This window comes from Pseudorca crassidens, chromosome 9, assembly GCF_039906515.1.
Source record: "Pseudorca crassidens isolate mPseCra1 chromosome 9, mPseCra1.hap1, whole genome shotgun sequence".
Lineage (NCBI taxonomy): Eukaryota > Metazoa > Chordata > Mammalia > Artiodactyla > Delphinidae > Pseudorca > Pseudorca crassidens.
This window is the reverse complement of record NC_090304.1, coordinates 2108357-2134507: the sequence shown is the minus strand read 5'-3', so window position 1 is coordinate 2134507 and position 26151 is coordinate 2108357. Positions and strand designations below refer to the sequence as shown.

Here is a 26151-nt window from a genome sequence, read left to right as displayed (position 1 = left end):
GAAGCGACCCAAGTACCCACTGAAGGATGAACGGATAAACACAGTGTGGCCCGTCCACACGACGCAGCGTTATTCAGCTGAAAAGCAATGACGTCCTGTCCTCCAGAGTGAAATAAGTCAGAAAGGGGAAAACAAACATCGTACGCTAAGGCACGTATGTGGAATCTAGAGGAACGGTACGGAGGAACCTATCGGCCGGGCAGGAATAGAGACGCAGACGTAGGAAACACACGTGTGGATGCAGAGGGGGAAGGGGGATGGGATGAACTGGGAGATTGGGATTGACATCCATACACTGCCGTGTATAAAATAGACGGCTAGTGGGAACCTGCGATACAGCACAGGGAGCTCCGCTGTGTGCTCTGTGATGACCTAGATGGGCGGGATGGGGGGTGTGGTGGGAGGGAGGCCCAAGAGGGAGGGGATCTAGGTATACATATAGATGATTCAGTTTGTTGTACAGCAGAAGCTAACACAACGCTGTAAAGCCATTATACCTCAATATAAATTTAAAAAAAAAGCAATGACCTTCTAACACAGGGCACAACATGGAGGAAGCCTGAAACATTACAGTAAAAGTCGGCCATTGAGGGCCACACATTATAGGATTCCATTTATATCAAACACCCAGAGCAGGCAACTCCACAGAGACAGAGAGCAGAGCGTGACTGCCCGAGGCTGGGCGAGGGGTGGGAGGCCCTGGCCGTGGGTAAGGGGTTTCCTATCCGGATGATAAAAGCATTCAGGAATCGGGAAGAGGCAATGGCTGTACAACACTGTGAATGGACCAGATATCAGAGAGCTGGTCCCCTTCGAAAGGGTTAAAATGATCAATTTCAGTTACGTGCGTTTTACCTCAAAACAAAGGGCATATTCAGATGCAGACACACACACAGAGGGCTTCCTGAAGTCGAGCCCCTGGGCTCCATCTGGCTCTGCCCCGCACCTGCAGGGAATCCCGTGCCTCAGTTTCCCCATCTGTAAACAAGGCAAACGCCGGGCTGTGGAGAGGTTCCAACAGGAGAGGCCACATCAAGTGCCCAGATGCACGGCCGGCACGTGTCCATCTTGCCCTAGAACAGTCCATCCCAGCCCCGAACGCCCCCCACCTCGCACTTAACCCGAACCCCACGCGCTGCACGAGGCGCCCGCGAAGGCCCAAAAAGCAGCAGGCGTGGCCCGCACCGAGTCTCTCTGTCCCGGGAGCTCCAGCTCACGTGGAATGTTCTGACACCGGGCCTTGGGTCAGGGCGGCAAAAGGGCCACAGCCGATGTGCAGAATCATCAACGTTTCCAACGGCAGGACGGCTGCCCGCCCGTCCCTGCAGGCACAACACACACGACCACTGGGCGGACAGGGGGCCTCAGGCGGCCCTGAGCACCTGCTGGCCGCTTTCTGTCCCCTGCCCGCTGGAGCCCAGCTCGCCCAGTGTAGAGGAGTGGGCTTCCTCTGCCCGCCCCTCCCCGCTCAGAGAGGCAGCTCCAGGCTCTGGACCATGGTGGGGGAAAGCCCTCGGCCAGCACAGCAACACCAGGTCACTCACACATGCTCATTCTGACCACAAGTCACCACCGACCGTCCGTCCCACCCCACGCACTGTGCCACGGCTGGGGACACAATGACAGACCCGGACAGACGCCAGCCCCGCCCTCCCGGCACAGACCCCTTCCCCGACCTGGGTCCCCAGGGAAGGGCCTGCACCCTCTCACCCCCGACCCGGCATCTCCAAGACCAGCTTTCCCAGCCGGGCAGGGACCACAGCACACCAGCTGCCACCCCGGCCCCGGCCCCCGCTAATGCAGCCCCAGAGTGGGAACCCTCTCTGAGTCCCTGATGCCCGCCCCGGGCTCTCAAGCCAGCCAAAGCCCCTGGCCACTCTTATCCTCCAAGTCTGGGGGTTTATTGTTGGACAGATACGGGAGCAGCAAACAAAGGGCATAAAGGATAACAGATCCCGGCCAGGCCCCAGCGCGTCCCCTGCTCTCCCGTCCTAGGCCAGCCACTCCTCAGCCGCCAGCAGAACCTTCTGTGGAGGTCTGACCTCACAGTGAGTCAATCCTGTGGCTAGGAGCCTCCTGGGGGGACAAAGTGGGAGGCGGGGGCCTGGGGTGGGAGGGACCCTGTGCCCCACTCTGCCTGGAAGGTGCTCGCCACCCAGGGGCCAAGGCTGGAGGGGGGCACAGCACACCCCTCCCCCAAATGACATGGATGCCTTCGGTGTCAGCCCCTCCGCAGCCCACCCCTCACCGAGAGCCCCTCTCTTCATACCCATCCGGGACCCGTGGTATAAGGGGCCCTGAGGTCCAGTCTTGGGCCAGAGCTGTGAGCCCCCCGACCACCACCAGGAAAGCCAGGGTGCCCTCCCAACGCCCCTGCGGACGGCACGGAACCCAGCCACGCTCACAGTGCTACCGCGTCCACTCCTCAAACTAGGGGGCAGGGACAGCCCCCTGCACCCCGGGCAGGAAGGGGCAAGTTCGCCTGGCAGGCAGGCGCCCGAGTCGGCAACCAGTGCCCCTCACGCTGGTCCCACCCCCCGCCCTCATGCTCGCGTCGCGGGGGCCCCAGAAGCTCTCAGCTCGACTCCCTCCCCCAGCTGCTCTATCCCAGGCCCCAGGCCCTAGCCCTCACCTTCCCTCTGTGTGCAGGCCCCTCACCCCGAGATGCACAGGCTGGCCTCAGGGGCGCTCCCGTCTCTTCCCGCTCTCCCATGCCAGTAAAGGACGCACCGCCCCTGCCTACGCTCCCACACTGTACGCACGCCCACACACATGCACACACGTGTCTACGTATCCACGCACGTATACACACACCCACGCACGTGCCCACACACACACGAGGCTGAGATGCGCTGCCGTGCTCAGAACCCGGGTCCGGGACCATCAGGGCCACCGGGCCCTCCAGGTCCCAGAACTCACGAGTGTGGAGTGAGATGGGGGTTGCGGCACCTGCCTTTGGGCCCTGGCAGGTGGACAGGTACAAGCCAAGCTTCCTGAATATTAGAGTCTCCGGCGTCAGGGACCAGTGCCGAGGACGCCCGGGGGTGAGCATGGCGGGGAGCAGAGGGAGGGCCCTTCACACGGCGCCCGGACGGCTGGGAGCCCACGTGCGGAAGGAAGCCTCCGTCACAGCTGAGGCCTGACGCAGAAATGAACTCAACACGGACACAGGCCTCAACGTAAAACCGACAACCACACAACTTCTAGAAGAAAACACAGAAGATCTCTGGGCCTCGGGTTAGGCAGAGATTTCTTAGACAAAGCACCGAAACAACAGTCCACAGAAGGACAAACGGGTGATCATATACTTCACCGTAATTAAAAGCTCTTCCTCTCTGAAAGACACCAAGCCAGGGAGAATCTTTGCAGAGCTCGCAGGTGATGAAGGACTGTGTCCAGAATATCACAAAGGACTCCCGAAATTCACCAGAAAACAGACAACCCAACCTTTCGCATCTCTCAAAAAGCAGCTTCTGAAGACGCAACGCAGCCAAAAATAAATTAAAAATAAACAAGTAAAAAGAAAAGTATGGGGGTGGGGAGTGGTAAAGAGTGAATCACGTAAGAGCTTGAAAGTAGGAGAATTTATAATTATACAGTGGAGAAACTGACCAGTAGAAAAAGGGGCCACAGAGAGTTTCAAAGTAAAGTAAAAGGTAAATAAATAAGAAAAAAAAAGCAGCTTCATTTGTCACAGCCCAAATCTGGAAACAACCCAAATGTCCACCACCAGGCAGGTGGGTGAACAAATGGGCCCGGCCGTAGGGTGGGATGCTCCCCCGCCGTTAAGGGGTGAGACGCTGACATGCGACAGTCGGGATGGAGCTCAGAGGATGGGGAGTGAAGCAGCCGGGCGGAGCGCTGGCGGCTGGACCCCACTGTCAGCAAATCCCACCGACCGCAAACCCACCTGCCGAGACGGGAGGCAGATGGGGGGGTGGGGGGGGCAGGAAGGAGGGCTCACAAAGGGACACGAGGGCATTCTGGGCGGTGATGGATGTGCCCACACTGCTGACAGCGGTTTCACGGGCACCTGCACACGTCGAGGTTGCTCCAGCTGTGCACTTCAGAGCAGCTGATCGATGTCGATTACATCTCAATAAAGCTGCTCTGGAAGGAGCGGCTCTGAGGCGGGGCCCGCGGCGCGCAACCCAGTACGAGACCGGCCTCCCACCCCCCGCCGCACCCTGATGTCATCTCAACGGCCTCTGCGAGGCCGCTTCCTGACGTGGTGTCTGCCCTCCTCCGGGGCACCTTGGCTGACCCCATGGCCACACCACCTCCCCTGCGGGAGCCGGGCCAGGCCAGGGGACTGTGTCCCGCCCGCACCCATCCAGGGACGAGGGGACGGGGCAGACGCAGTCAGCACCCGCCTCCCACCAGACCCGAGGGCATCCACGGCTCAGCCTCACCCCAGGAGCCGCGGCGGGGGGCAAACTCACTGCCCACGACCCCGGGCCAGCGGAGCAGCCCTGCCCGGCTCTCCGGCCACAGCTTGGACCCTCTCGCCTCCTGCCGCCTCTGAGAGCCCCTCCCTCAGGCTCCAGCCCCACCCGGCCCCCTGCAGTGTGCACAGGGTCCCGCAGCGGCCCGGGAAGACCCCTGGCTACACCAGGCCCAGCTCAGTACCGGCCCTGGGAGGGTGTGGGGTGGGCCCTCGGGGTGCACGAGCAGTGCAGGGACCGGGTGGGGGCAGCAGAGGCCTGGCACTATCACCCCGACCTGCCCAGAGCGACCAGCAGGGACCCTCAGCCCCTCTGGGAGCCTGCGAGGCTGGCTGCAGAGGGCACAGGTGGGCCACGGCGTCTGGGCTGGTCAAGTGCAAAGGGTACGGCCGGGGCAGGAGGGACAGGGTGGCAGGGTGGGTCCACCGGGCCTCACTTGCCCACTGGGCACTCCCGGGGCACAGGCCAGTCCCCCAGGGGAGCGCCTGTGGGGCGAGGCCTCAGCTGAGTTGGGACCCAAATCACACAGCACTGCAGACCCAGAACACCAAAGCGGGAGGGGGCTGGGGGCTGCAGGGAGGCCCGGGCTCAGGCCCAGGCCCAAGGCACACGCGGGGCACCTAGAGGGCGGGCAGGGGCTGAAGACCGAGTCCTTTCCAGGGCCGGGGCGGCTCGTGGGCCTCACCGTGGATGCCGACCCCACCCCAACCGGCCGAGGACCGTAGTGTCATCTCAGGATGTCCCGGGGTCTGGCTTGGATGTATGTCCCTAGATCCCGAGTGGGACACCACGCTGAGAGCGCGCAGCCCGTGGCCAGCTGTCCCCGTGGGGCTGAGAGCCCCGGGGCGGCCCCGTCCCCTCCCAGCTCTGCTCTTCATCAGCACCGAGGGCCTCTCCCGGGTCTGCTCCCCGCACCAGAAGGCAAGGACCCCGTGGGACCAGGGGAACGGGCCCGCTGGCTCAGCTGACTGTGGACTGGGCCCACCCTTCAAGCAGACCACCACCCTCCCGCCACGATGGCACCGTGCACACGGCAGGGCTGCACGCGGCGTCCACCTGCCCGGTGTCTCCAGGCCTGCCGTGCGCTGACCTTTCCGATCCTCCCGACACTTTCTCTGCAAGCAGGGCTTCTGAACCCGGCACTCTGTCCCCCCAGGGACACGGGGCAATGTTTGGAGATGCTTTAATTGTCACAGCTCGGGACGGACGCTACTGGCATCCAGTGGGTGCCGAGGTCAGGGATGCTGCTGACCCCCTGCAGAGCACAGGCTGCCCCTCCCCCCAGGGAATGATCCAGATAAAAATGTCAGGAGCGCTGGCGGGGGCGGGGGCGGGGGCGGGGGCGGGGGCGGAGGAACCTGCTCTATAAACCGAAAGCTATCACAATCGCAGATCCAGATAAGACAGCTGAGGCCTTGCGAGTTAAGCCACCAGCACGCCAACCCCTCCCCGCCGGCTGCCCTAGAGGCAGGAACGCTTCCCCACCACCCCCAACCCCGCCCCACCCTCCCCCTCCAGGCAGCACCCGGCCACAGGCAGGGCCTGCCAGCAGCGAGCTCCCAAAGGGCTTTCCAGCCTCCTGGTCTGGGTCGTGTTCCCTGGGGCGAGACTGACACCAGAGACCAAGCCCCGAGGCCAGGCAGACATCCACAGTGCCACCCTGACCAACACTCCAGGACAAGCCCAGGGGACGGCAACACTGCCAGCCCCTCACCCCTCTGAGGACAGAGGCCCCAGGACCGGAGAGGAGCCTGGTGCCCGCTTTCCTCCAGGACTCGCGCGCTGCAAGCCCCCACGGAGCTCCTGCAAAGTGGAAGGTGTGCCAGGGACAGGCCTGGGAGGGGGCCTCCTCACCGACACGCGGCCATCCAGGCCGGAGCTCGGCCAAGGCGTCCCCTGGCCTTCGGAGGCCCCTTCTCCCACCGGGGCCTGGTGCCCCCCAGGGCCACAGTGTGTCTGCACCTCCTCCACAAGGAAGGTCACCGTCCGGCCTCACTGGCAACACGTCCCGAGCAGAGGCCTCACCAACTAGTTCCTGAGTCCCCTGGGGCAACCCGCGGTCTCAGCCTCAACCCAGGACTGGAGGGAGCGGTGCCCACACGTCCAGTCCCCACCCCGGGGAGGCAACGCTGGTGTGGTCACCCAGCTCCCTAGGAAGGACGGGGTCGTGTTACCAGCCAGGCAGGTGCTGCCAGGAACCGCCCAAATCCAGAACCAGCCGGGGAGGCTCAGCTCCCGCCAAGGCCCGTCAAGCCCAGGACGACCTTCCCGCTCCGGAAGCGCTGCTGGTGGGCAGACGGGCTGGCCCGTCCCGCGGGGGCTGCCCAGGCTCGGGGCCCGACGGCACACGCCCTGTCCCACAAAGCAAGCGTCGGGCTGCAGGGCCACCGGAAGCCACCCCTTCAAGCCCCCCACCCCAGAAGCTCCTGGCCGGGAGTGCCCCAGGAGCAGCGCGATGTGGGAGGCAGAGCACCAAGGCCAGCCGGCCCTGTCAGGCTGGGCCACACTGCGCACAGCGCCAGGCCCAGACACCCTGGGGACATCCAGGAAGGAGGACGCCCGCTCCGGCCACCAGCAGGCAAAGCGGCCCTAGCAGCCACGCGAACACCCAGCAGGCCCCCCTCCCCTCAGGGCAGGATCCCTGGGGTGGGCAGGACCAGGGTGAGCGGCCAGCACAGGCTGGGGGGTGCACAGAGCAACTCAGGAAGCAAGGGACAGTCCTGGGAAGGGGTCCGACACCAGCCCTGCCCCCCACCAGTGATGTGACCCTGTGTCTGTCCCCTTTGGGCCTCCACCCACTTTGACAAGCTGCGGGGCCATCAGGTGCCCCCGCCACGGTGGGTGTGATTCCCTCCTGCTCAGACCCCACGACTGGCCTGGCCATGGCGGAACCAGCGGTCTCAGGCCACGTGGCTGGGCAGAGGGCAGCCGGCCACCGTCACAGGGAACCGCCCCAAGGGCTGTGGCTGCAGCGAGGGCCTCCCTCCTGGATGGGCAGCCAGGCTCCCGGGCTGGGCACGTGGGTCAGGCCACAGCGGTGCTGTGAGCCTGCTGTCCAGGCCCCAGGGATGCCCTTCCTTCCGCAGGCCCGAGGCCTCTGAAGGGACTTCCGCCCCGACGGCTGGTTCCTTTTGTCTCTGCGCAGGACCCCCCCGAGGTCTGCCCTCCACGTCACCCCAGACCTGGGCCGAGTGGGACCCCGACATGGGCCGTGCAATCATGATCCCGTGAGAGAAGCTGGGGTCCCCTACACGGCAGCCCTGCCCATCCTGGCAACTCCCACCCCGCTGTCTCCCCAAGGGCAGGACCTGGGAGCCAGGCCTGCCCCGGTCCGATGTGGAGGCAGTGCCAGACCCCGCCGGGCACGCGCCCCCGTGACTCCCTCCTGGTGCCACACGGAGCTCAAGCCACTGAGGATTCTCAGCCGCAAGAAGGACCAGGGGCCCCGGGACCCTCCTGGGGCGTGCCTGCTGCTCATCTTAATAAAAACGACGCTTTATTATTTTCTTAAACGACCAGTATTTTCAAAGTAGAAAATTCAGGGAAGCAAAAGTTTAAAAATTGCAACCCAGAACCCACACCCGGCGCTGACCACCAGGAACCCCTCAGCGTCCACTTTCGACCGTCCCCCACCTGCACGGCCTTGCGTTTGGGCCCCGGTGAGCGCGCGGCCTGCCGCCTGCTGCCAGGGGGCACTGCCTTCCTGTCACACCCCGTCCAGGCTGTACTTGTCCCAAAGTGTCCCCCAGCGTCCTGACCCCGCTCTGCCTCGTGCCGTCCTTTCAACAGCGCTGCCTGCTGGAAAGACAGGGCCCTTTGTCCTGGGCCCCCTTTTGTTAAACCAAACCCCATGCCCAACGGGCAGCGCCCAGGGGGCTGGCTCCCACCTTCCCTGTGGTGAGTTTGCCGAGCAATTCCTGGGGAGGTGGTCCCGTGGGGATGGACCCCGGAGCGACTGGGCGCAACCAGGGGCCCGGCCAGCTGCCGCGGGGCTGACGCCCTCCCAGGCAACCTCCTGGGGTCTCGGGAAGTGGGAGGCTGCTGCCCGGAGCCTCGAGTCTTCCCAACGTGCTCAGACCTCAGCCCCACGGTCTCCACCGTCCCTGAGCGAGCGAGTGAGTCACCCCATCACAGGGCACGGAGAGCCCGCCCCAGAGGCCCGCCTGCCCGAAGAGGCTGGAAAGGCCCACGGACACCCCGGGGCGGCGTGACTCGGAGGTGGCGGGCCGTCCGCCAGAGACCTTGATAAGAGCACGGAGGTGGGGCCTGTCCTGGGGACGAGGCCAGCCAGGCCCACAGAGCCCCCAGCCTCGCCCCTCCCCCTCGTGCCAAGGGCAGCCAGAACGTTCCAGCGCTGCCCGGGAGGCGCCCACACCCCCGCCAAGCTGCACGCGGGACCTTGGGCCCCGATCCAGGGGGCCAGCTGGGGAAGGACAGAAAGCGGCCTCCACCTCTGGGGGCTTCTCGCCCGCCCCATCTCCTGTTTTATCCTCAGCCCGGTGGGGTAGGGACGGGCCTCTCCAGGGACACAGGGGGTCACACGATCACCCCAGGGCACACGGCAGGTCAGGGACAGGCCAGGAGTACAGCCATGTGTCGGGACTCCCCACTCTGATCACACGCAAACTGGGGCCTCCTGGAATCTGCCCTGATCCCCTCCCTCCCCACCCTCCCCCTCCCCCTCCCTCCTCCCCTCCCCCTCCCTCCTCCCCTCCCCCTCCCTCCTCCCCCTCTCCCCCTCCCCCTCTCCCCTCCCCCCCACTCAGCAGCTCGAGGGTCTCAAACCAGGCTGGGACCCTCGCCCCTAGGACCCCACACAGCTGCTGGCCGCGCTCAGCAGAAACCAGGACTCCCGGCCTCCTGCCCGCCCCACCAGGTCCCTCACCACCGTCCGGCCTCCCCGAGCTGTCTGATTCTCATTGGTGTCACCCTTACCCCTGGGGCACATGGGAGGCGAGCAGGAAGCACCCACAGGATGGCCACGTGCAGTGACGGCGGGGTCTCCAGGGGATGTGGTGGGGCGGGCCATGAGGGCTGCCACCCCAACCGGAGCCAACACTGCACACGGCTCCGTGTGCACAGCCTAGAAACTGAGGCCCTCCCTGGGAGCCCACGGGGCCGGCGCTAGGTCCACGATGAGACTAGACAGAGGGAGGAGGGGAACTGAGACTCAGCCCCAGAGAGCGCAGCCCGGGCACTGGCCCCGCCGGCCAGCCATGCTCACGTCCACTTCACACACGGCAGCCGGGCAGCCCCAGGGACAGCATGGCGACCCACCCACACCCCCATTTACCCAGAATCCAGGCCACAGACGGCTCCCATGGCTTCCCAAACCAATGCCCACAGAGACGGCCTTTGGGTCTGGGAACCCCGGAAAGACGGCAGGGCTAGGTCTCCCCGCCGAGGACACTCTGTCACTTTCCAGGTCTTGGGCTTTGGCTAGGTTGACCCGACAGCCGGTCTACCCAACCACACTGGGGACAAGTGTGGCCAAAGCCACACCGCCTATAGACCATGTCCAGAACGCCCCTCTCAGGACAGCAGACGGCTGACCGGTACACCTGGTGAGTGCTGGGACCAGCGTGGAGCCATCCAGCCACCTGTCCCCCTGTCCATCCACCCACACAGCCATCCATCCATCATTCCCCCTGTCCATCCACCCCCCCCCGGGGGTACCTACTCCACACGGTGCCCTGCGCTGGCCCAGGGGTCCCAGACCCTCCCCTTATTCCACAGCAACCACAGGCCTCAAATTCCTGAGACTTGGGAAGCTTGGAGTCAGGGGCTGGGAAGCAGCATGGAGGAACGGGGCCTCCCTCCGGCAGCAGGGCTCCCGTCCACAGGAAGGGGCTCAGGGCCTCAGCCCAGCCAGTGGACAGGATGCCAAGGCCCCCAAACAAGAAACCAGAACGCCCCATGCCTGGGGGAGAGAAGGCCCTCCCCCCAGCTGCAGAGGCAGGACCTCCTATCTCCTCCATCCCCCATCTTACGGCCGAGGGGCCTCAGGGAGTCGGGGAGCTGGGTCTAACCAGGCTGCTCCACGGCCCCTGGGACCCCTGAAGTCCCTGTCCCTGCCTGGAAAGGGAAGGAACCACTCAGACCCTGTGGATGAAACACCAGGACGGCACAGCCACAGGCCAGCGACACTCGTGGCAAAAAGGCAGTGTCCCTGAACTAGGTGACTGGGAACAAGGCTTTTTCGATGTGTTTAATCACGACCTAAGGTCATGTCACAACCGATCCCTAAATGCTTCTTATGGACTCTTTCAATCTGTATGTTCCCACACCCTCTTTTTTTTTTTATTTCTTGCTCATTTATTCATTGAAGAAATCAGGCCTCTTGTCCTGTAGGTCAGCGGTCCCCAAACTTTTTGCCACCAGGGACCGGTTTCATGGAAGACGATTTGTCCTCGGACCTGGGGGTGGCAGGGTGGAGGTGTTTTCGGGATGACTCAAGCATGTTACATTTATCGTGCACTTTATTTCTATTATTATTACATTGTCATATATAATGAAACCACTATACAACTCACCATCGTGCAGAGTCAGTGGGAGTCCTTTCACTGCCACTCACTGATAGGGTTTTGATATGAGTCTGCAAGTAACTGATTTATTATGGTCTCTGTGCAAAAAATTCCAGAGGCGCAGGGTGTCTGGCCGTCTCTGCTTTGGAGACCTCAGCAGCCGTGAGACTCAAAGCCGAACCCACGACCCCAGCAGGAGGCCACGGCGACGCTTCAGCCCCAGAGTCGCCTGGTCAGGCATCAGCCGGGATCCCAGAGGCAGGACCTCACCGGCTGTGTGGTTTCCCTGAGGTGCAGCTGCATGTGGGGAAGCAGGACCCGGGCTGTGTCTTCTCCCTTTACTTGCTGGGGTTCAAAATAAGCAGTGGCCTCCCTACTACCCTCCAAAGGCGGCCACTGGTTTGGCCCACAAATGGATGCAGGGTCCAGCCTGGGATTTAAGCTCCTCGTGAGGCCATCAGTCCACTGAGGACGGCCTTACTCTCCACTTATCGTGATGCAGCCCGTGGGCACATCCTTCAGCTGACTCCAAGTCCTTGAGACGTGGCCCCAGGGGCCTTGATGCCGCTCCTGTTTTCCCATGCGGCGCAATGGTCCAGGCTCAGCTTGTATGTTTCCTGCCCCAGACCTGGATGCAGACGTTTCTCCGGGACCCCTGGTTTCCCTCCGGGGAAAGGGCACCTGGGGGCCACAACCTGGGGGCCAGGGATGCTCATAGCAACGAGCCAGCCCTTCTTTCTAGCCCTTTCATGTAAACAGAGAAGCGGTTTTTAAACAAAATCATCGTGAACACATGCTGACGCTTGCTCACCACATGCAGGCTGAAGGGTTTCGCTTAGCATCACCTAAGTTTCATCGGCTCCGTCTGTGCTCAACATTCCAGCTCTCAGCGACACCAACAGAATTCCTCAGTAGCCTCACCCCATGATTCCCACGCAAGGGCCTTAGAATAATAAAACAAATACCATCACAACCGTGACACCAGGACTAAAAACAGCGCACACGCACACACCTAGCTCTACTCGTTCTGAACCCACCGGCAACAGGTCCCCCGAGATAAGGTCTTTCTGGGGATTATTCCACCCCAGTGCAGACTTAGGGTCATCTGTTTCATTACGGTTTTGAAGGACTTTTTCTCGTTAAGATTTATTTAGGGATTTATGAGATCAGGAGTTGCTTTTATATTTAAAGTTACGGGAAGTATTTACAAGGTTCCAAAGTCAAATCTATAAAACTATCTCATCATCCTCAGAGACATTTGGGTTCTGTCATGTCCCCCTACCCAGAGGTAGCTTTTTATAAGTTCCCGTTTACCCTTCTACTGCTTTTGTTTCTTAATGCAAAGTAAGTGTATCTACATTAGTGTACCCTTTAATTAAAGGGGCAGCAGCTTGTTATACTTTTATCCACTGTGTGTGTGTGGTGGGGTTTTTTCCACGTCAAAATACTTCCTGGTAATCACTCCACAAAAGCACGTGAAGACTGCACGGTCCCTTTTCCACACCTGCACGATATTCTGCACGCAGCCGACCCAACCTGCTTCCTACAGGCTGGCATCTGAGTTCTCCATCTTGCGCTTTTCCAAAGAACGCCTTAACAATCAGCCTTGCGCGGGTGTACTCCCTTTTTTTTTTTTTTTTTTTTTTTTTGCCAATCTCTTCAAGATAGGTCCCTGGAAGTGGGATTGCTGGGCCCGAGGGTACAGGCAGGCATAACCGTGCCAGGCGTTGCCTCATCCTCCTCCCCACGGATTCTACCATGTTGCAGACCCTCCAGCAACACGACCGCTGCTGCCCCAGAGCCTCGGCGGCCGCCAGCCACATGTGTCTATAAAGGCTTCTGGATTTCTGCCAGCCTGGTGGGACCCCAGCGAAGCCCGTGTCTGCGCGTCTCTGATGGCGAGTGGGTCGGCATCTTCTCACACGTTTAAGGGCTACCTCACCAGCCACTTTTCCTGTGAACAGTGCTCTGCTCACAGCTCTTGCTTGTCTTCTGTGGGGTCACTGGGTTTTTTCTTCTCTATTTTCGGAAACGCTTCCTATCTTAGAGCTATTAACCCGGCGCATGTGCCACAGTCTCTCCCCGGATTTCCACTGGTCTCTTTACTGCCCACCAGATGGTGGCATCACGCAAAAACCTCTTCTTTCTCATACAGCCTCTTCCTAAACGCACTGGCTTTGGAGTCACAGAGAAGCCTCCCCACCCTCTCGCCCTCGCACTGCAGAGGGTCCCCCGTGCCTCCCTGCGGTGCTTGAGTGGTTTTCCGACCACTTGGGGTCCATCCATCCCAGCGTGCGGTGTGAGGAGCGGGTCCAGCCTCACCTGCTCTTCCTGAAGCGTCACCTATTAGAAACCCCCCAACTTCTCCCCATGGGGTGAAGATGCTGCCTATATGTTAGCTAAACGTTCATTCGCAATTGCGTCTGTACGTGGATCTTTTATTCTGTCCTGTTGCTTGTCCACATGTCAGTGTCACGATGCTTTTAGTAGCCAACATGCTGAGCCGTCCCGGCCAAGAGCGCAGATGCGACTTTTGCGAGACACCAGCTGCGGATGTCTTGGGACAGAAACCCAGACCACGTGACCCACCAAGCTGACACGTTCCGAGCACGTGGTTCCAGGGCTGCGCAGGCACCACCCGAAGCTCTTCTGGGTGCCCCGGGGACCCCCAGCTGCTCCCTCTGCCGGGTGGGGCCCTCTGGGAGGCAGGGGCCTGTCCCTCTGGGTCAGGGCTCCTTCTGCGGGCCCCTCCCAGATGGAAGGGTTACGATTGGCCTGGCAGTGAAGGAGGCTGCCCCTGGCCCAGACCGGGGTGGGGTGAAGTGGGGGTCCCCGCGTGGCCGGGCATCTATCTCCACACGGAGGAGCGTTCCAGGGCTGAACGGACTCGGAGGCAGGGTGGGGACTCTCCGCTTTTTCTGACTTTCTCTAGATCTCCGCACGGCACTCCGCAGCAAACTCGGCAGGACAATGTGGAGGAACCGCCCGAGGGCGTGGTTTTCAGAGGAAGCAGAGAAGGGAGCCCACCCTTGAGAGACCCTGGGGGACGCCCACAGCCCCTGCTCCCCAGTGAACTGGCACCCGGTGGGCAGGGGCAGCCGGGAGGGCGCCCGAGGTGAGCGGCAGGCATGAGGCCAGCGTTTCGGGAAGTCTGAAGCGGGTGGCCGTCGGGCGCCTCATGGATGCGGCGGAGGGAGCCTCTGCAGAGGGGGGGTAAGGGCCAGCGGGCACACACCAGGCACGACGCCGGGAACATCAGCGTCGTAAGACATCCAGGCAGAAGCCGAGCAGCTTTCCGGGGGTGGCACGAGCCCAGTGGGGCCTGCTTCCCCACCCACAAGTCACTGAGCAGAGAAGGGGAGCGGGGAGCAGGCCCAGAGCCCGAGAGTGGGCGGGGCGGGCCCTGGCGTCCGCTGCCCCAGCCCCTGCAAGGCAGAACGGCACCTGCAGATGGGGGGGGCGGTTCAGAAAGTCCTGCTCTGACAGGTGGAGCCAACACCCCCGTGGAGCGCCTGGGACCACGGCTCGGTCCGCCCGCGCTGAGCCCGCCACGGGCAACGGCAGTGCCGCCTCCTTGGGCCACGCGTCCATCCTTCAGTGGGGACCGCGCTCTGCACGGAGGTTCAGGCACCTCCTCAGGACACACTCCCTTTGCAGGTTCTTCACCCGGGCAGTGAGGATCTGCACCCCCACCCCGGCCAGGGCTACTGTGAAGATGGAGAAGTTCTGGGGGAAAGGGCTCCGAAAAGCCCCCGCCCTCAAACACACAGGGGCCTGCAGCACTCTCCCGTAGCCATGGGAGGGTCCCAGCGGCCTCTGCCCACCGCTTTCTGAGCTCACCCGCCGCCCAAGCTCAGGAATGTCACTGGATAAAAATACCCACAGACGATGTCATCAGGCCCAGCCTGCCTGTGGGGCTCGGAGCTGCCCGGCAGCAGGCTGACCGCCACGGCCCAGGCTCGGGGCGGGGGGTTGGGGGGGGGCCCTGGGCTACCAAGGCCAGACACCAGGTGACCCTGTCCCGAGCGCCTATCCCTGCTAGGTACAGGCTGGCCCTGCCCACCCACTCGGACCCTCTAACGCGCAGGAGCGCTGAGACCAGCACACACTAATACCCCACACAGCACCAGGGTGACTGAGCCACCATGGGGGCTCCGAGCACCAGGTCAAGGGGACGGCAAAGAAAGAAGGCATGGCTCTGCCTGGGGCAACATGGGAAGGCTTCCTGGAGGAGGAGGTCTCCGAGCTGAGCCTCAGCCTGCGGTTCTGGCAGCAGGGCTTTAGGGAAGAGGCCTAAAGCAGCCAGATCAAAGGCCTCCAAAGGCTAGTCACTCACCCACAGGGTAGCAGCCCCAGGAGCGGAGAGCCAGTGCCCCAGCCATGCTGGCACGTCCCGGGACGCCCTCTCTGGGCTCACGTACTGCCCTCAGGAGGCAGCTTCCTCCTCCCCTCCCCTCCCCCGACAAATGGTGGCGTCCACTCCTCACGTGGCCAAGCCACCCCAGGGTCAGCATTACAACCCCTACCCAGGGTGGGAGGGAGTCACGTGGACAAGACGCCATCAGGCCTACCCGGATTCTGGCCCCACCATCGGAAGCAGCCTGGAGCGTGCCCAGCTGTGCGGCCATGGGCACGTCACCTCCCCTCTCTGGGCCTAGGATTTGCACGCAGCACCGGCCCGTCCCTCTCCGTCTTCCACCAGGGCCTGGGGGAGAGCCAGGCTGCCCCTCTGCCCCAGTACCCTCACCCCAGCTAGTGCCCACGTGGGCTCAGAGAAGGGACCTGGGGTCACCTGGCCATCGCGAGGCCAAGTCCCATCACAGAAGCCACGTGTAAAAATGGCACATGGCGTCACAGGCGGTCACCCTGCCCAACAGCAGAGCTGGGGCCCCGCCCCTTGCCAACCATCACCCCGCCTTCCGTGAGATGTGGGGCTGTCCCGGCACTCGGGGAACCTCTGGAGGGAAAGTCAGGGCCCTCTCTGCCCTCCAGGAGGGAGTGCAGACAGTCACCCAACCTGCCCCGGGGACCCCGGGCCGCCTCCAAGCTCTGCCCCTTGCTCCAAGGTGCCTCCCCAAGGAGAGTGAAGTCGGCCCGCTGGACCCTCCGTCCAGGCCTGGATCCACAGAGTCCGAGGTGAAGGGTCCAGGTGACAAAGGTCCTCTTCATTCTTCCCCCCGCAGCGGAGCCCAGGCACCAAGCAGCACCCGCGAGCGTCCATGGCGTTTCCCAGCAGCAAGTGAACCCCTCGTCTGGCCTCAAGTTCGCGGCCCCCGTTCCTCCAGGCCCAGCACCTTCTCCCCGCACACTGGCGTCCTTGGACACCGTCTCCACCTCACAGGAGCCACACGTGACACCGTCCCAGCCCGTCCATCTCACCCATGGGCAGGGCCTTGAGCCACGAGAAATGCCACGCGAGCTGAAAGCTGGTTTAGAACATCGGTCTGAGAAGGGCCTCAAAGTCTACCTGGGTCCATGGCCCAGACCAGGAGGCAGGGAGGGCTCAGCCCAGGGCCCCCCTCAGGAGCACCACCCCATTCCGCGCACGGCACCAGGCGCCGGTGAGAAACCAGGACGCGGGCTCCTAACCCGCCGGACACACTTGCCTTTTGGCAGCACCCCCAGGACACACTGGCCTGCAAAGCCCCGTTCACACCAGAAGAGCCAACCTGGGAACCGGCTTTTGCAGGAGGAGCCCGAGCCCCTGACACCTTCAGAAGCCAGGGCATCGGAATCGGACACCCCGGGCGGAGCCGGGACCCCCCGGGGGGCGCGGTGCTCCAGGCCGGCCTCAGCTGCTCCCGTGTCTGCCTCCCCGGGACAAAGCCCCCGCCCCAGCCTCACGAGACCCTGCTGCGGGAAGGTCCCAGGGCGTGGGGGCTGTGAGTGCAAATGGGCCCCTCCCACCCCTGCAGCCCTGGGTACCCCCACGGGTGCAAGCGGAGGCCACGGGCACCAAACCCAAGGGGAGCTGGCGATTCAGAACCAGGCACGGGCGGGCATCCCCTCCCACCTGAGCAAGCCTGCCGGCAGGTGCCACACCCACCACGCCTGCCACAGAGGAGGGGATGCGGACTCGGGAGGCGGCCCCGCCACGGGGCGACGCTGGGGCACGAAGCCTGGACGCTGCCCAGGGCCGAGCTCCCACACAGCCTGGCTCACTCTGCATCCCGCGCCAGGCGGCCTCCAGGCCCCAGACCTCGGCGCTCACTGGCCCTGCCCACCCAGCCACTCGCTGGCCCCGCTCCCAGCCCCTGGACCATCCCTCCCCTCCCACCACCTCCCTTGGAGCCTCAAGGTCTCCCGGGACCCCCCTCCCCAGCTGGTGGCCCTGGCATAAGGGACACCTGTGGTCCCCCAACTAGTGCCACACCACGATGAGGCGCTCAACACAGCGGGCTGGGTCTGGGGCGGTAGTGAGGGGTCTCTAGACAGCCGGGGAGACCAGAGGACCAGCCCCTGGAGAAGGTGACACAGCGAGAAGGTCCAGAAGGAATTCCCCCAGCTCCACTGGGAACTGCGGGCGTCTCAAAGGGGACAGTGGGGAGACCAGAGCCTGGCCCCCTCCGCCCTCCCTGACCAGCTCCCCTTCTGGGCGGGTCTGCCTGGGGTGGGACGGGCACCAGGGGCCAGGGTGGGGGGATGCGACCAGGGAACTGGCCTCCACTTTCAGAAAGGCGGGCGGGCTCGGCCCAGCAAACCGCCAGGGAACGCTGCCAGCGTCATCAATGATTAACACCTGCTTGAAGGTGCCGCCAGAGCCACCGCAAGGTCCTCGGGAGCCTGGGGAAGGCGGGGTGGCGGGAGGGCAGGGACAGGACGCACGCCGGGGCCCTCCCCCAAACCTCCCCACAGCCCCCCACAACCTCCAAGCCTCTCCCAACCAGCGGGGGTGCGCACAGAGGGGACGAGGGGCACCTGTCCCCGCATGGGGAAACTGAGGCACGGGGGCTTCTGCCAGGCTGCATGGGTGGGAGCAGCTGGAAGAAGACAGGAGTCTGCATGTGTCACCCTGCAGCTCCCGAGAGGTCGGGGGGAAGAGGGAGAGAGAAGAGAGAGGGACAAGGAGGGAGGAGGGGGTTCCTCCGGGCTCCTGTGACTGGAAGCCCCCCACCTGGCAGGAGGGACGCGGAAGCTGGGGGCAGCCTCCACCATGGCCTCTACAGACGGAGGCTGTGGAGGCCCAGCCCAGTGGCCAGGGCGGGCTGCTACGGGGTCCCCGGGCCCCTCTCCAGTCCAGGCATCTCCCCAACCAGACAACCCCAGCCAAGGCCCATCAGCATGGAGGCCAGGCCTCCCTCGCCCTCAGCCAGAGTGGGGGCCGCCGCACGGTGGGGATGTGAAGAACCTCAGCTGAGGGCTGGGGGCCAGGGGCAGTGCCGGGCAGGGGGGGGCAGCCTCCCGCCCCCTGACCCCGGCAGACGGGGCAGGCGGCCGCGCACAGGAAGGGCCGCTCTCCTCTTGGCCAGAGCAGGGGTTCCCCGACCAGGAGGGGGACAGGATATCCTGGCCTGCTTCCCCAGCTGCGCCTGGGACAGTGTGCCCAGCCCTGCAGGGCCCGCAGGACAGCGGCTCCCACACCCACCCAGGCCCCAGCCCTTCAAGGCCGGGCTCATCCTTCCCAGGCCGGAAACCGAGCTCAGCCTGGGTCGTAACAATCAGCCCGCACGTTTCACCATCTGCCTCACCAAGGACAGAGCTCTCTCTCTGCTACCATCTCGGGCGCTTCTCAGAACGACACCGGGGCCAGGGTGGGCACCGTCCACCCCTTTTCTCAGCGCTGCGGCCAGGCTCTGGTCACTCAGTCCCAGGTTGCCCCTGCACTCCCAGCTTGAGCCCAGGTCCCCTGGAGACACTGGCCAATTCAGAGAGCGTCTGGGGCCCTGCCAACCTCCTGGAGGTGAGGGGGCACCTTCCCGGGCCCCAGGGAAGCCACGTCCCCCGCCTAGCCAGGGTCCACCTGCAGACCCACCCTGCACAGAGGACTGCGGCACACCTCTTACAGACGGGGACGAGAGCGGGAAAAGACTGACCCAAGGTCACCAAGCCACCCTTGGAGGGCCCCCATTCCCAGCTCCGGCCCCCGAGGGGAAGCCACTCAGCTACTGTCCCCAGAAGCCACCCCTGCCCTACAGCTCCTGGGGAGGCTGGGCAAGGCAGACTCTGCTGAGCAACTTCCGAGAGCTAAACAATCAGAATCAGGAAGAAAACACAAGTGTAAGCAGAGACTTCCTCCGGGGAGCAGCAAGCCTTCTTCCTCCACCAGGCACGGCAGCGCCCGGGGGGCCTGGGCAACGCGCGCACCCTCGGGCCCACCACCCCGGGACGCGAACCAGTGGGGTGTCTGCAGGCCTCTCGCCTTGGCAGCCCTAGGGGTGCGGAGGCACTGCTGCACTGCCTGGTGATCCTCTGCCCACAGCTTGGCACATAGGGTTCCAGGGCAGAGAGGCGGCTGGGCAGGGTCTGCTCCAGGACCGGCTGTGGGGTCCGTCCCACCCCTGGCCACCTCCGGGAGCTTGGGGTCCAGCAGGTGAGGGCTGGGGGGCAGGCAGCCCACGTGCACAGCAGCACCCACGAGCCAGCTGTTGGCCGGGCGCTCGAACAGCCTGAGTCAGACCAGGTCAGGATCCCTCAGGGTCAGCGCACGCAAACATCCCCCCAAACCCCAACACAAGGGCAAGGCCGCCCTCTCCCGCAGACCAGCCATGGCCACATATAAGCTCCCTCTGACACCTCGGCAGGCGGGGACTGGGGGGGGGGCGGTGGGAAGAGGCTTGAGGACACTGTCCCCACCACTTGCCCTCCTGCTCTGGAAGGACTGCCCCTCCGCAGGGAGGGCAGCAACCCTAGTGCCACCTGCGCTCAGAGGAGCCAGGGTGAGGAACTGAGGTCATGCCGCCCCACCTTGCTGCACCTGCTGAGACCGTGCTCCAAGCCAGCCCCTCTGCTCCCTGGGCTCCGGTGGTGGCTACCGGAGTGGGACAAAAGAGGGCCCTGGACACCCCCCAGCCAGGTCTCTCCCAGCCCCAGGCCCGCCAAGGGGGCAGGGACGAGCACCTGCCCCTACCAACGGGAAGCCAGAGGGAGGTCACCCGCGCAGCCCCAGAGCAGCCTCCGAGGTCAGCCCGGGGATGGCCAAGCCGAGGCTCCCGGGCCAGAGGCCGGCCCCACACCAAGAGCCCACTGGCCAGGCAGCAGGGAAGCAGGGCCGCGAGCGGTGGGGGAGGGCTCCACGTGGCCCCGTCCCAGCGCGCCCCGCCCTGCCCCACACAGGCACGCGCAACGGCGGCTGGCAGCAGAGCCACCTGGGAAGCAGCGGGGGCAGGTGCTGCCGATAGGGCGCTGCTTTCGTCTGGCGCACAGCTTCCTCTGATCGACCAGTGGAATCAGAGGCCCGACCTCTCTCCTCCCCACCACCCTGTGTGTCCCCTCCAGGCTCCTCTGCTTCAACCCAGGGTTTCCAGAGCCTGGTTGGGTTCTTGCGGCGCCGTGGGCACTCCCCGCGGCCATGCTGACACCTCAGCCTACACCACAAGGCCTGCCACCCTGTGGGGCAACCCTGCTCCGCTTGCCCTGGAGACGCCCCACAGGGCCCGCCTGGACCGGGGAGGGTCTGAGATGTTGCTGCACCAGCGGGGGCACCGGGCCCTGCCCTCTCTTGCCTCCCTGCCCCTCCCGGGGAACTCTCTCCCCTGCCCCCGTTCTCCCGCGGAAGGATTAACACCTGGACCGTCCCGCCAGGGAGGAGCGGGCCTGCTTGGGCAGCGCACTCCTCCCAGCTGGCTCCCCCCACTCATGCCTGGGCAGCGCCGGCGGGGAGCTTCCCACCCCCACGGGGTCAGAGCCACACGTCCCTGAACTTCAACAGACAAGCTCCCCGCTGCTTCTGTTTTTCCCATTAACCCCTTCCTTACCTCCCGGCTGATCTGAGTCGCAGCTCCGACCAGGTTCGGGCGGCAGCAGGTGGCACAGGGACAGCGCTCCCCCCACGCCCTCCCCGGCCCCGCGGAAAGCTCCCAGTCCCGCCGGCGGCGATACTCACACGGCAAAGTGGTAGACGAAGCACTTCCAGCCGGTGGGGCGCTCCAGGAAGTTGTAGACGCGGCCCTGGATGTGAGTGCGCGCGAGCAGCGGGCGGCGCGCGCTGTAGATGGAGACGCGCGGGTCGAGGCTCACCGGCGGCCGCGGGCCAAGGTCGGCGGCGGGGGGCGCGGCGGGCGCGGTGGGGGACGCGGGCCCCGGGGCGCCTGGCGGAGCGATGGGCGCGTAGAGTGCGCCGCCCGCCGGGCCGCCCTCGGCCAGCTCCAGCGAGAAGGGGCACTTCTTGGCCAGGCCCGCGCTGCCCCGCCGGGCGCCCGGCAGGCGGCCCCCGCCCCAGCGCTTTCTCTCGGCCCTGGGAGGGGAGGTGGCCGCGGCCATGGCCAGGCAGGGCCCGCGGGGGCCGGCCGGGCGGCGGCACGAAGAGCTGCGGCGAAGTCGGCCGCCGGGGCGCAGTGCGGGCGGCCGCTGCTGCCAGCCGGGCCGCGGGTCCGCTGCCCGCCCCGCCAGGGCGTGGGGGGCGGGGCCGGGAGGGGGCGGTGGCCGCGGGCGGGTCCCGGGGGTTGGCGAGCCCCGCCCCGGGCCGGACGCCCCGCCCCCAACCAACGTCGGCGCACGGAGCGCGGTAGACTGAGCCCCGAGTGCGCTCACCTGCTTGGTCGGTCCCTCCCCCGTCGGCGCCCACCTGTTGGGTCCGCCCCTTTAGCCTTCACCTTCTCGGCCCCGCCCGCCCCATCTGCTCGGTCCGCCCCATTCTGCGCTCCTCGCTCCGCCCCGCCTACGCCCACGTGCTCGCCCTCCCCAAGCCCACCTGCTAGGCCTGCAAGAAGCCCCCAGCCAAGTCAGGAAGGAAGGCGCGGGGTCAGCAGGTGCAGGGACCACGAACTGCCCGGGCAGGAGGACGGGGTGGGGCGCAGACAGCCGCTTCACCCCCTCTGAGTTACTCAGAAGAGGGTGGGAGTGAAGGGGGAAGGCGGGGCACGTTAGGAGGATGGCGGTTAGCCCCGCGAACAATCCGAGCGCCCGAGCGAGCGCGCGTGCTGCGGGCAGAGAGTGTGGTCGGGTTGGTCCCCATAGGGCCGTCGGATTCTGGAGGCCAGGCAGGGCCATCGGGGCCATCGTCGGTCAGGGCTGGCCCAATGGGGAGCCGTGTGCGTGGGGAGGATGAGGGGGTTCCTGGAGGCGATGCCTCGGGGGTCTGGAGAGGGGCGCGGCAGGAGGGGCTGCCTGGGCAGGTCAGGGGAGAGGCTTTGTCCTCCTTACCCTCTGGACAGGGCTGATGCTGTGTCCCATAGGTTTCCCTGGGTGGGGGTGATGTAGAGGTGGGTGACAGGGTCAGAAGGACTGCACGGGTCCCCTACCCTGCACTGGCATTTGGGTCCCTGCACAACGACCTGACATCAGGGTGGAGAAGGGGTGTTGAGCAGAAAAAAACTGGCCTCTCTCAGGACATTGCCCTGGGCAGGGGGATAACTGCCTGCCACCTCAGGGACCCATAACCTAGGAGACACGTCCCAGGTCTTGACTGAGCACCCTGGGCTGATCTATTTCACGTACTCCCTCATCAGAAAGTCAGCTCTTGTTGTTGGACTGAGTGCAGCTCGGCCCTTCACCCCTGACTCCCCACACCTCGGATGGTGCCTGTACAGAGCCGGCACAGTTGGTATATGCAGAAAGAATGAATGAAGTGGGTCCCAACCTGTGCCAGGCACTGTGGAGACTCAGGGCGGCTGAGACAATGGAACTTTGCTGGGAAGCGCATCACTTAGGATACAAATGGGCAGAAAGCCAGAAGAAGGTGGGGAGTCCGCCTCCGCAGGGCCTGGGGGACAGCCAGGGCACCTGCAGACATTCAGTCCATACTTTCTGAATGAAGGCACGCGTGAATGAAGTGTCGGCACATCCACACCCCAGTCAGCAGGAGGAAGAAGAACTTTTAGTAGGCAGTGCCAACACACAACTGGAGCGTCAAAGAGAAAGAAGAAAAGTGTTGATCCATCTTGCACACAACACGCAAGAATAAATTTCGAGTGGATCAGAGGCTTCAATGTAAACGCTAAAATGAAGCCATATAGGTTCTACAAGAAAGTATGGGTGAGTTTCTCAACAAACTCTAGGTAGAGAGAACGTCTCCAGCTGTGGCTGAAATCCAGAGACAATAGCTGAAATCAACAAAACAGACAAGTGACAAACTGGAACAAGAATTTGCACGGGCAAAGGATTAATAGCACTGGTGTATAAAGAACAACTAAAACTGAGAAGAAAATGATAGACGACCCTGCGGAGAAGCGGGCGAAAGGCATGAACAGCTCACGGGTCAAGGGATTCATGATCTTAACACTTAGGAAAAAACGCTCAACAAGAAAAATGCAAATTTGAAAGTACACTGAGAGACCATCGCTCACCTGTCTGATTGGCGAAAATCCAGACGTTGGACCGCAGTTTCCATGGGCAGGGCCGAGGGAAAGCAGGTGTTCTTGGCACATTGTCAGTGGGGAGGGGGTCCTGGTGGCATTATTTAGCCTGGCTCGTTAGTTCCACTTCCAGGAACTGGCCCAAAGATACGTGGGGAATACAGAAGATAAGATACACATAAGGCTACTTGTTACGACATTATTTGTATCAGCAAAAGGCTAGAAACAGCCAGGACGGCCCTCAGTTAGCTGAACCGTGCTTTGGTACAGCTCACGATGTTATCAATATTATCACTAACACTCAGAGGACAAAAGGAACCCAAAGAGTCATATCATTAGCATTGATATCAGTATTGTTGCCTTGAAATGATACATCCGTGTAATATGGGTCATGTATATATCACGTTAAATTCCTCAGGAACCTGGATTTTCAGGACAAGAGAAAAGAGATACAAATATAAAATCAAAGGGCGAATCAATCTTTCAATTTGAATTGGGAATATTAGCATAAACTCCTCAGCTGTTTTCTTAAAACAAGAATACTTTCTAGCTCTGTCTGCTGAAAAGTTGTTGCATGCAAAAAGAAGTGTGGATTAGAACATACCAGATATCTTTATCCATTCATTCAAAATGACACTAAGAAGTCTCCACTGGCCCGTTGTCGGAGGCTAGGGCTCATTATTCTGAAAAGGAGTAAAATAAATTGAAGAAGGACAGAGTCAAGCATTTGCCCTGCCTTCTCTGTACGCGCTGAACTGCAGCGTAACGAGAGGCCGCATGCGCCGTAGGTATGGATTGAAGTGTCTCCGGATGGGTGATGCGACTTTGGGGAATTGCTTGGAAATAATCAGCAGGGAGGGGCAGCCGCTGGGGTGGAGATCAAACCAACCTGCTCTGAACTGGTCATTGTTGAGCCAGCTGGCGGATACAGTCTTGATACTGTGTGCTTTACTTTTGTGTAAGTCTCTGTATTTTAAAAATTATGATAAGCAGCCCCCCAGGCACCTGGGGGTTCAGGGGCTGAGCTGTGCAGGAGCCAGCCCTGGGGGTCCTGGCCCTGGCACAGGGACGTTGCAATGAATGGGAGGCCAGACAACAAGGGGTCGCTGCAAGTTCCCCGAAAGCTCAAAGGAGCTGGTGGGGGGCCTGGGGGAGGTTGGGAGAGCTGGGTTGGGGGAGTGAAGCCAGGTGCAGTGAAGTGGGGCTGGGGCTCCAGTGAGGAAGGGCCCAGGATGAGGGCAGAGGGCTGGCGGGGGGTCGGGGGGGCAGGGCCAGCACACAGGAGTAGGAAGCACAAGCCGAAAGGCCTCCAGGGCCTCTGCTCAAAGGTGGGAAGTGGGCCTGACCCAGTCACTGGCTCCCCGGCTGCCCTCCAGGCCCCCCCCCGGAAAGCCCCCTCCCTCCCCAGGACCTGCCCCTCGGTCGCTCGGGATGCTCCTGTCACACCCTGGGGTCCTGGACGCACAGGCAGATGGATCTACCTGGACGTGCGTGGACCGGGGGCCGCCTTCCTGCTTTTCAGGCCCATGGGCTGTCTCCGGGCCTCAGAATATTCTGGAAGCACCACACTCACCTTCCTTCAGCAGCACTTTGCCAAGACCCCTCGGCACCCCAGACCCATGCCAGGCCAGCCGTGGGAGGAGCCCGGAGGTCGTCACGAACACAGGGGGAAACTGAGGCTGGGGAGGGAGGGCTGTGCGGCCCCCAAGAGGTCGGGGTCCAGGCCAGGGCTGCGCCCAGAGGCTTCCTGGCTGGCGGCCACCTCCAGCCCCACGGCTGGGTTGCCCACTCACCCATTCACTCCCCACGTCCCCCGAGCACCCGCCATACGCCGGGCACTGCTCCGCCCCGGCCGTAGAGCCGTGTGCGCGAGGCCGGCCTTCTTGGGGCCCAGGGTCAGCAGGGGGATGAGTGAGATGAAGAAAGCTAGGGGACGAGGGCAGGGCAGGTGGCAGGGGGTGATCTGTGCTGCGGCAAGGCCCACCCTCCCAGGACTCTGCGTTTTAGCCAACTCCTCTCCCTCCCTCGCGGGCAGGGGGCACTGAGGACCCCAAGCTTGGGCACCGCTCCAGGACAGAGGCCGAGGGGCATCCTCCGGCTCTGACTTGACTCCATCTCTGCCGCCGTGGGCTGTCGGAGGGTCGCTCCAGTTAGCCGGCACGGGGTACAAGTCGCAGCCAGTCTCATGGGGCAGGACAGACTGAGCTGAGCCTGCCTCAGTGGGGGCTCCAGCGCCACAGGGTGTCCCAGCGCTGTCAGCACCCGCCCTCCTCCCCCAGGTGCCGCGCTGGGGGCAGGCCAGGAAGGCTGAGGGCTGGCCGTGCACGGGGCACAGCTCTGGGTGCATGTGCACGCGGTATGGCGTGTGGGCAGGTTGTGGAGGATACGGTGCACACGTGTATTGCGTATGTGTGTATGGCGGTACATGGTCCGTGTGTGTGTGCACACAAGCCTTGTTGTGACCACACAGGGAAAGGGGACACTCTATCCCCGCTCCTAAGGGCAGCCCTGGAGCAATGGGACCTGGGGGCTGGCAGCAGCGCTGGGGCAGAATCGGGGGCAGGCAGCCGTCCCCCGGGGGCCACGCCTCCGCCCCAGCTGGCTCTGCGGGTCACTCGGCGGCTGGGCCCTGCCCGCAGAGCCTCGTCCCCTCACTCACCCCTCCCAGCCCAGGATCCAGGTCCGGCCGGCCCGGTCAGAGAGCGGGGCACTGCCCGCGTGTCTCCTTTG

The 26151-nt window shown here is 63.5% G+C and overlaps 1 protein-coding gene across 1 annotated transcript in view; it reads right to left on the bottom strand.

Moving 5' to 3' along the window:
- The window catches only part of KCNQ1 (potassium voltage-gated channel subfamily Q member 1), a 345053-nt gene extending 323665 nt beyond the window's left edge, over positions 1-21388 (bottom strand). Inside the window, exon 1 of the mRNA XM_067747923.1 lies at positions 21012-21388. Coding sequence (XP_067604024.1) covers positions 21012-21388 — 377 coding nt within the window. The remainder of the gene's footprint in view (positions 1-21011) is intronic.
- Between the last annotated feature and the right edge of the window lie 4763 nt (positions 21389-26151).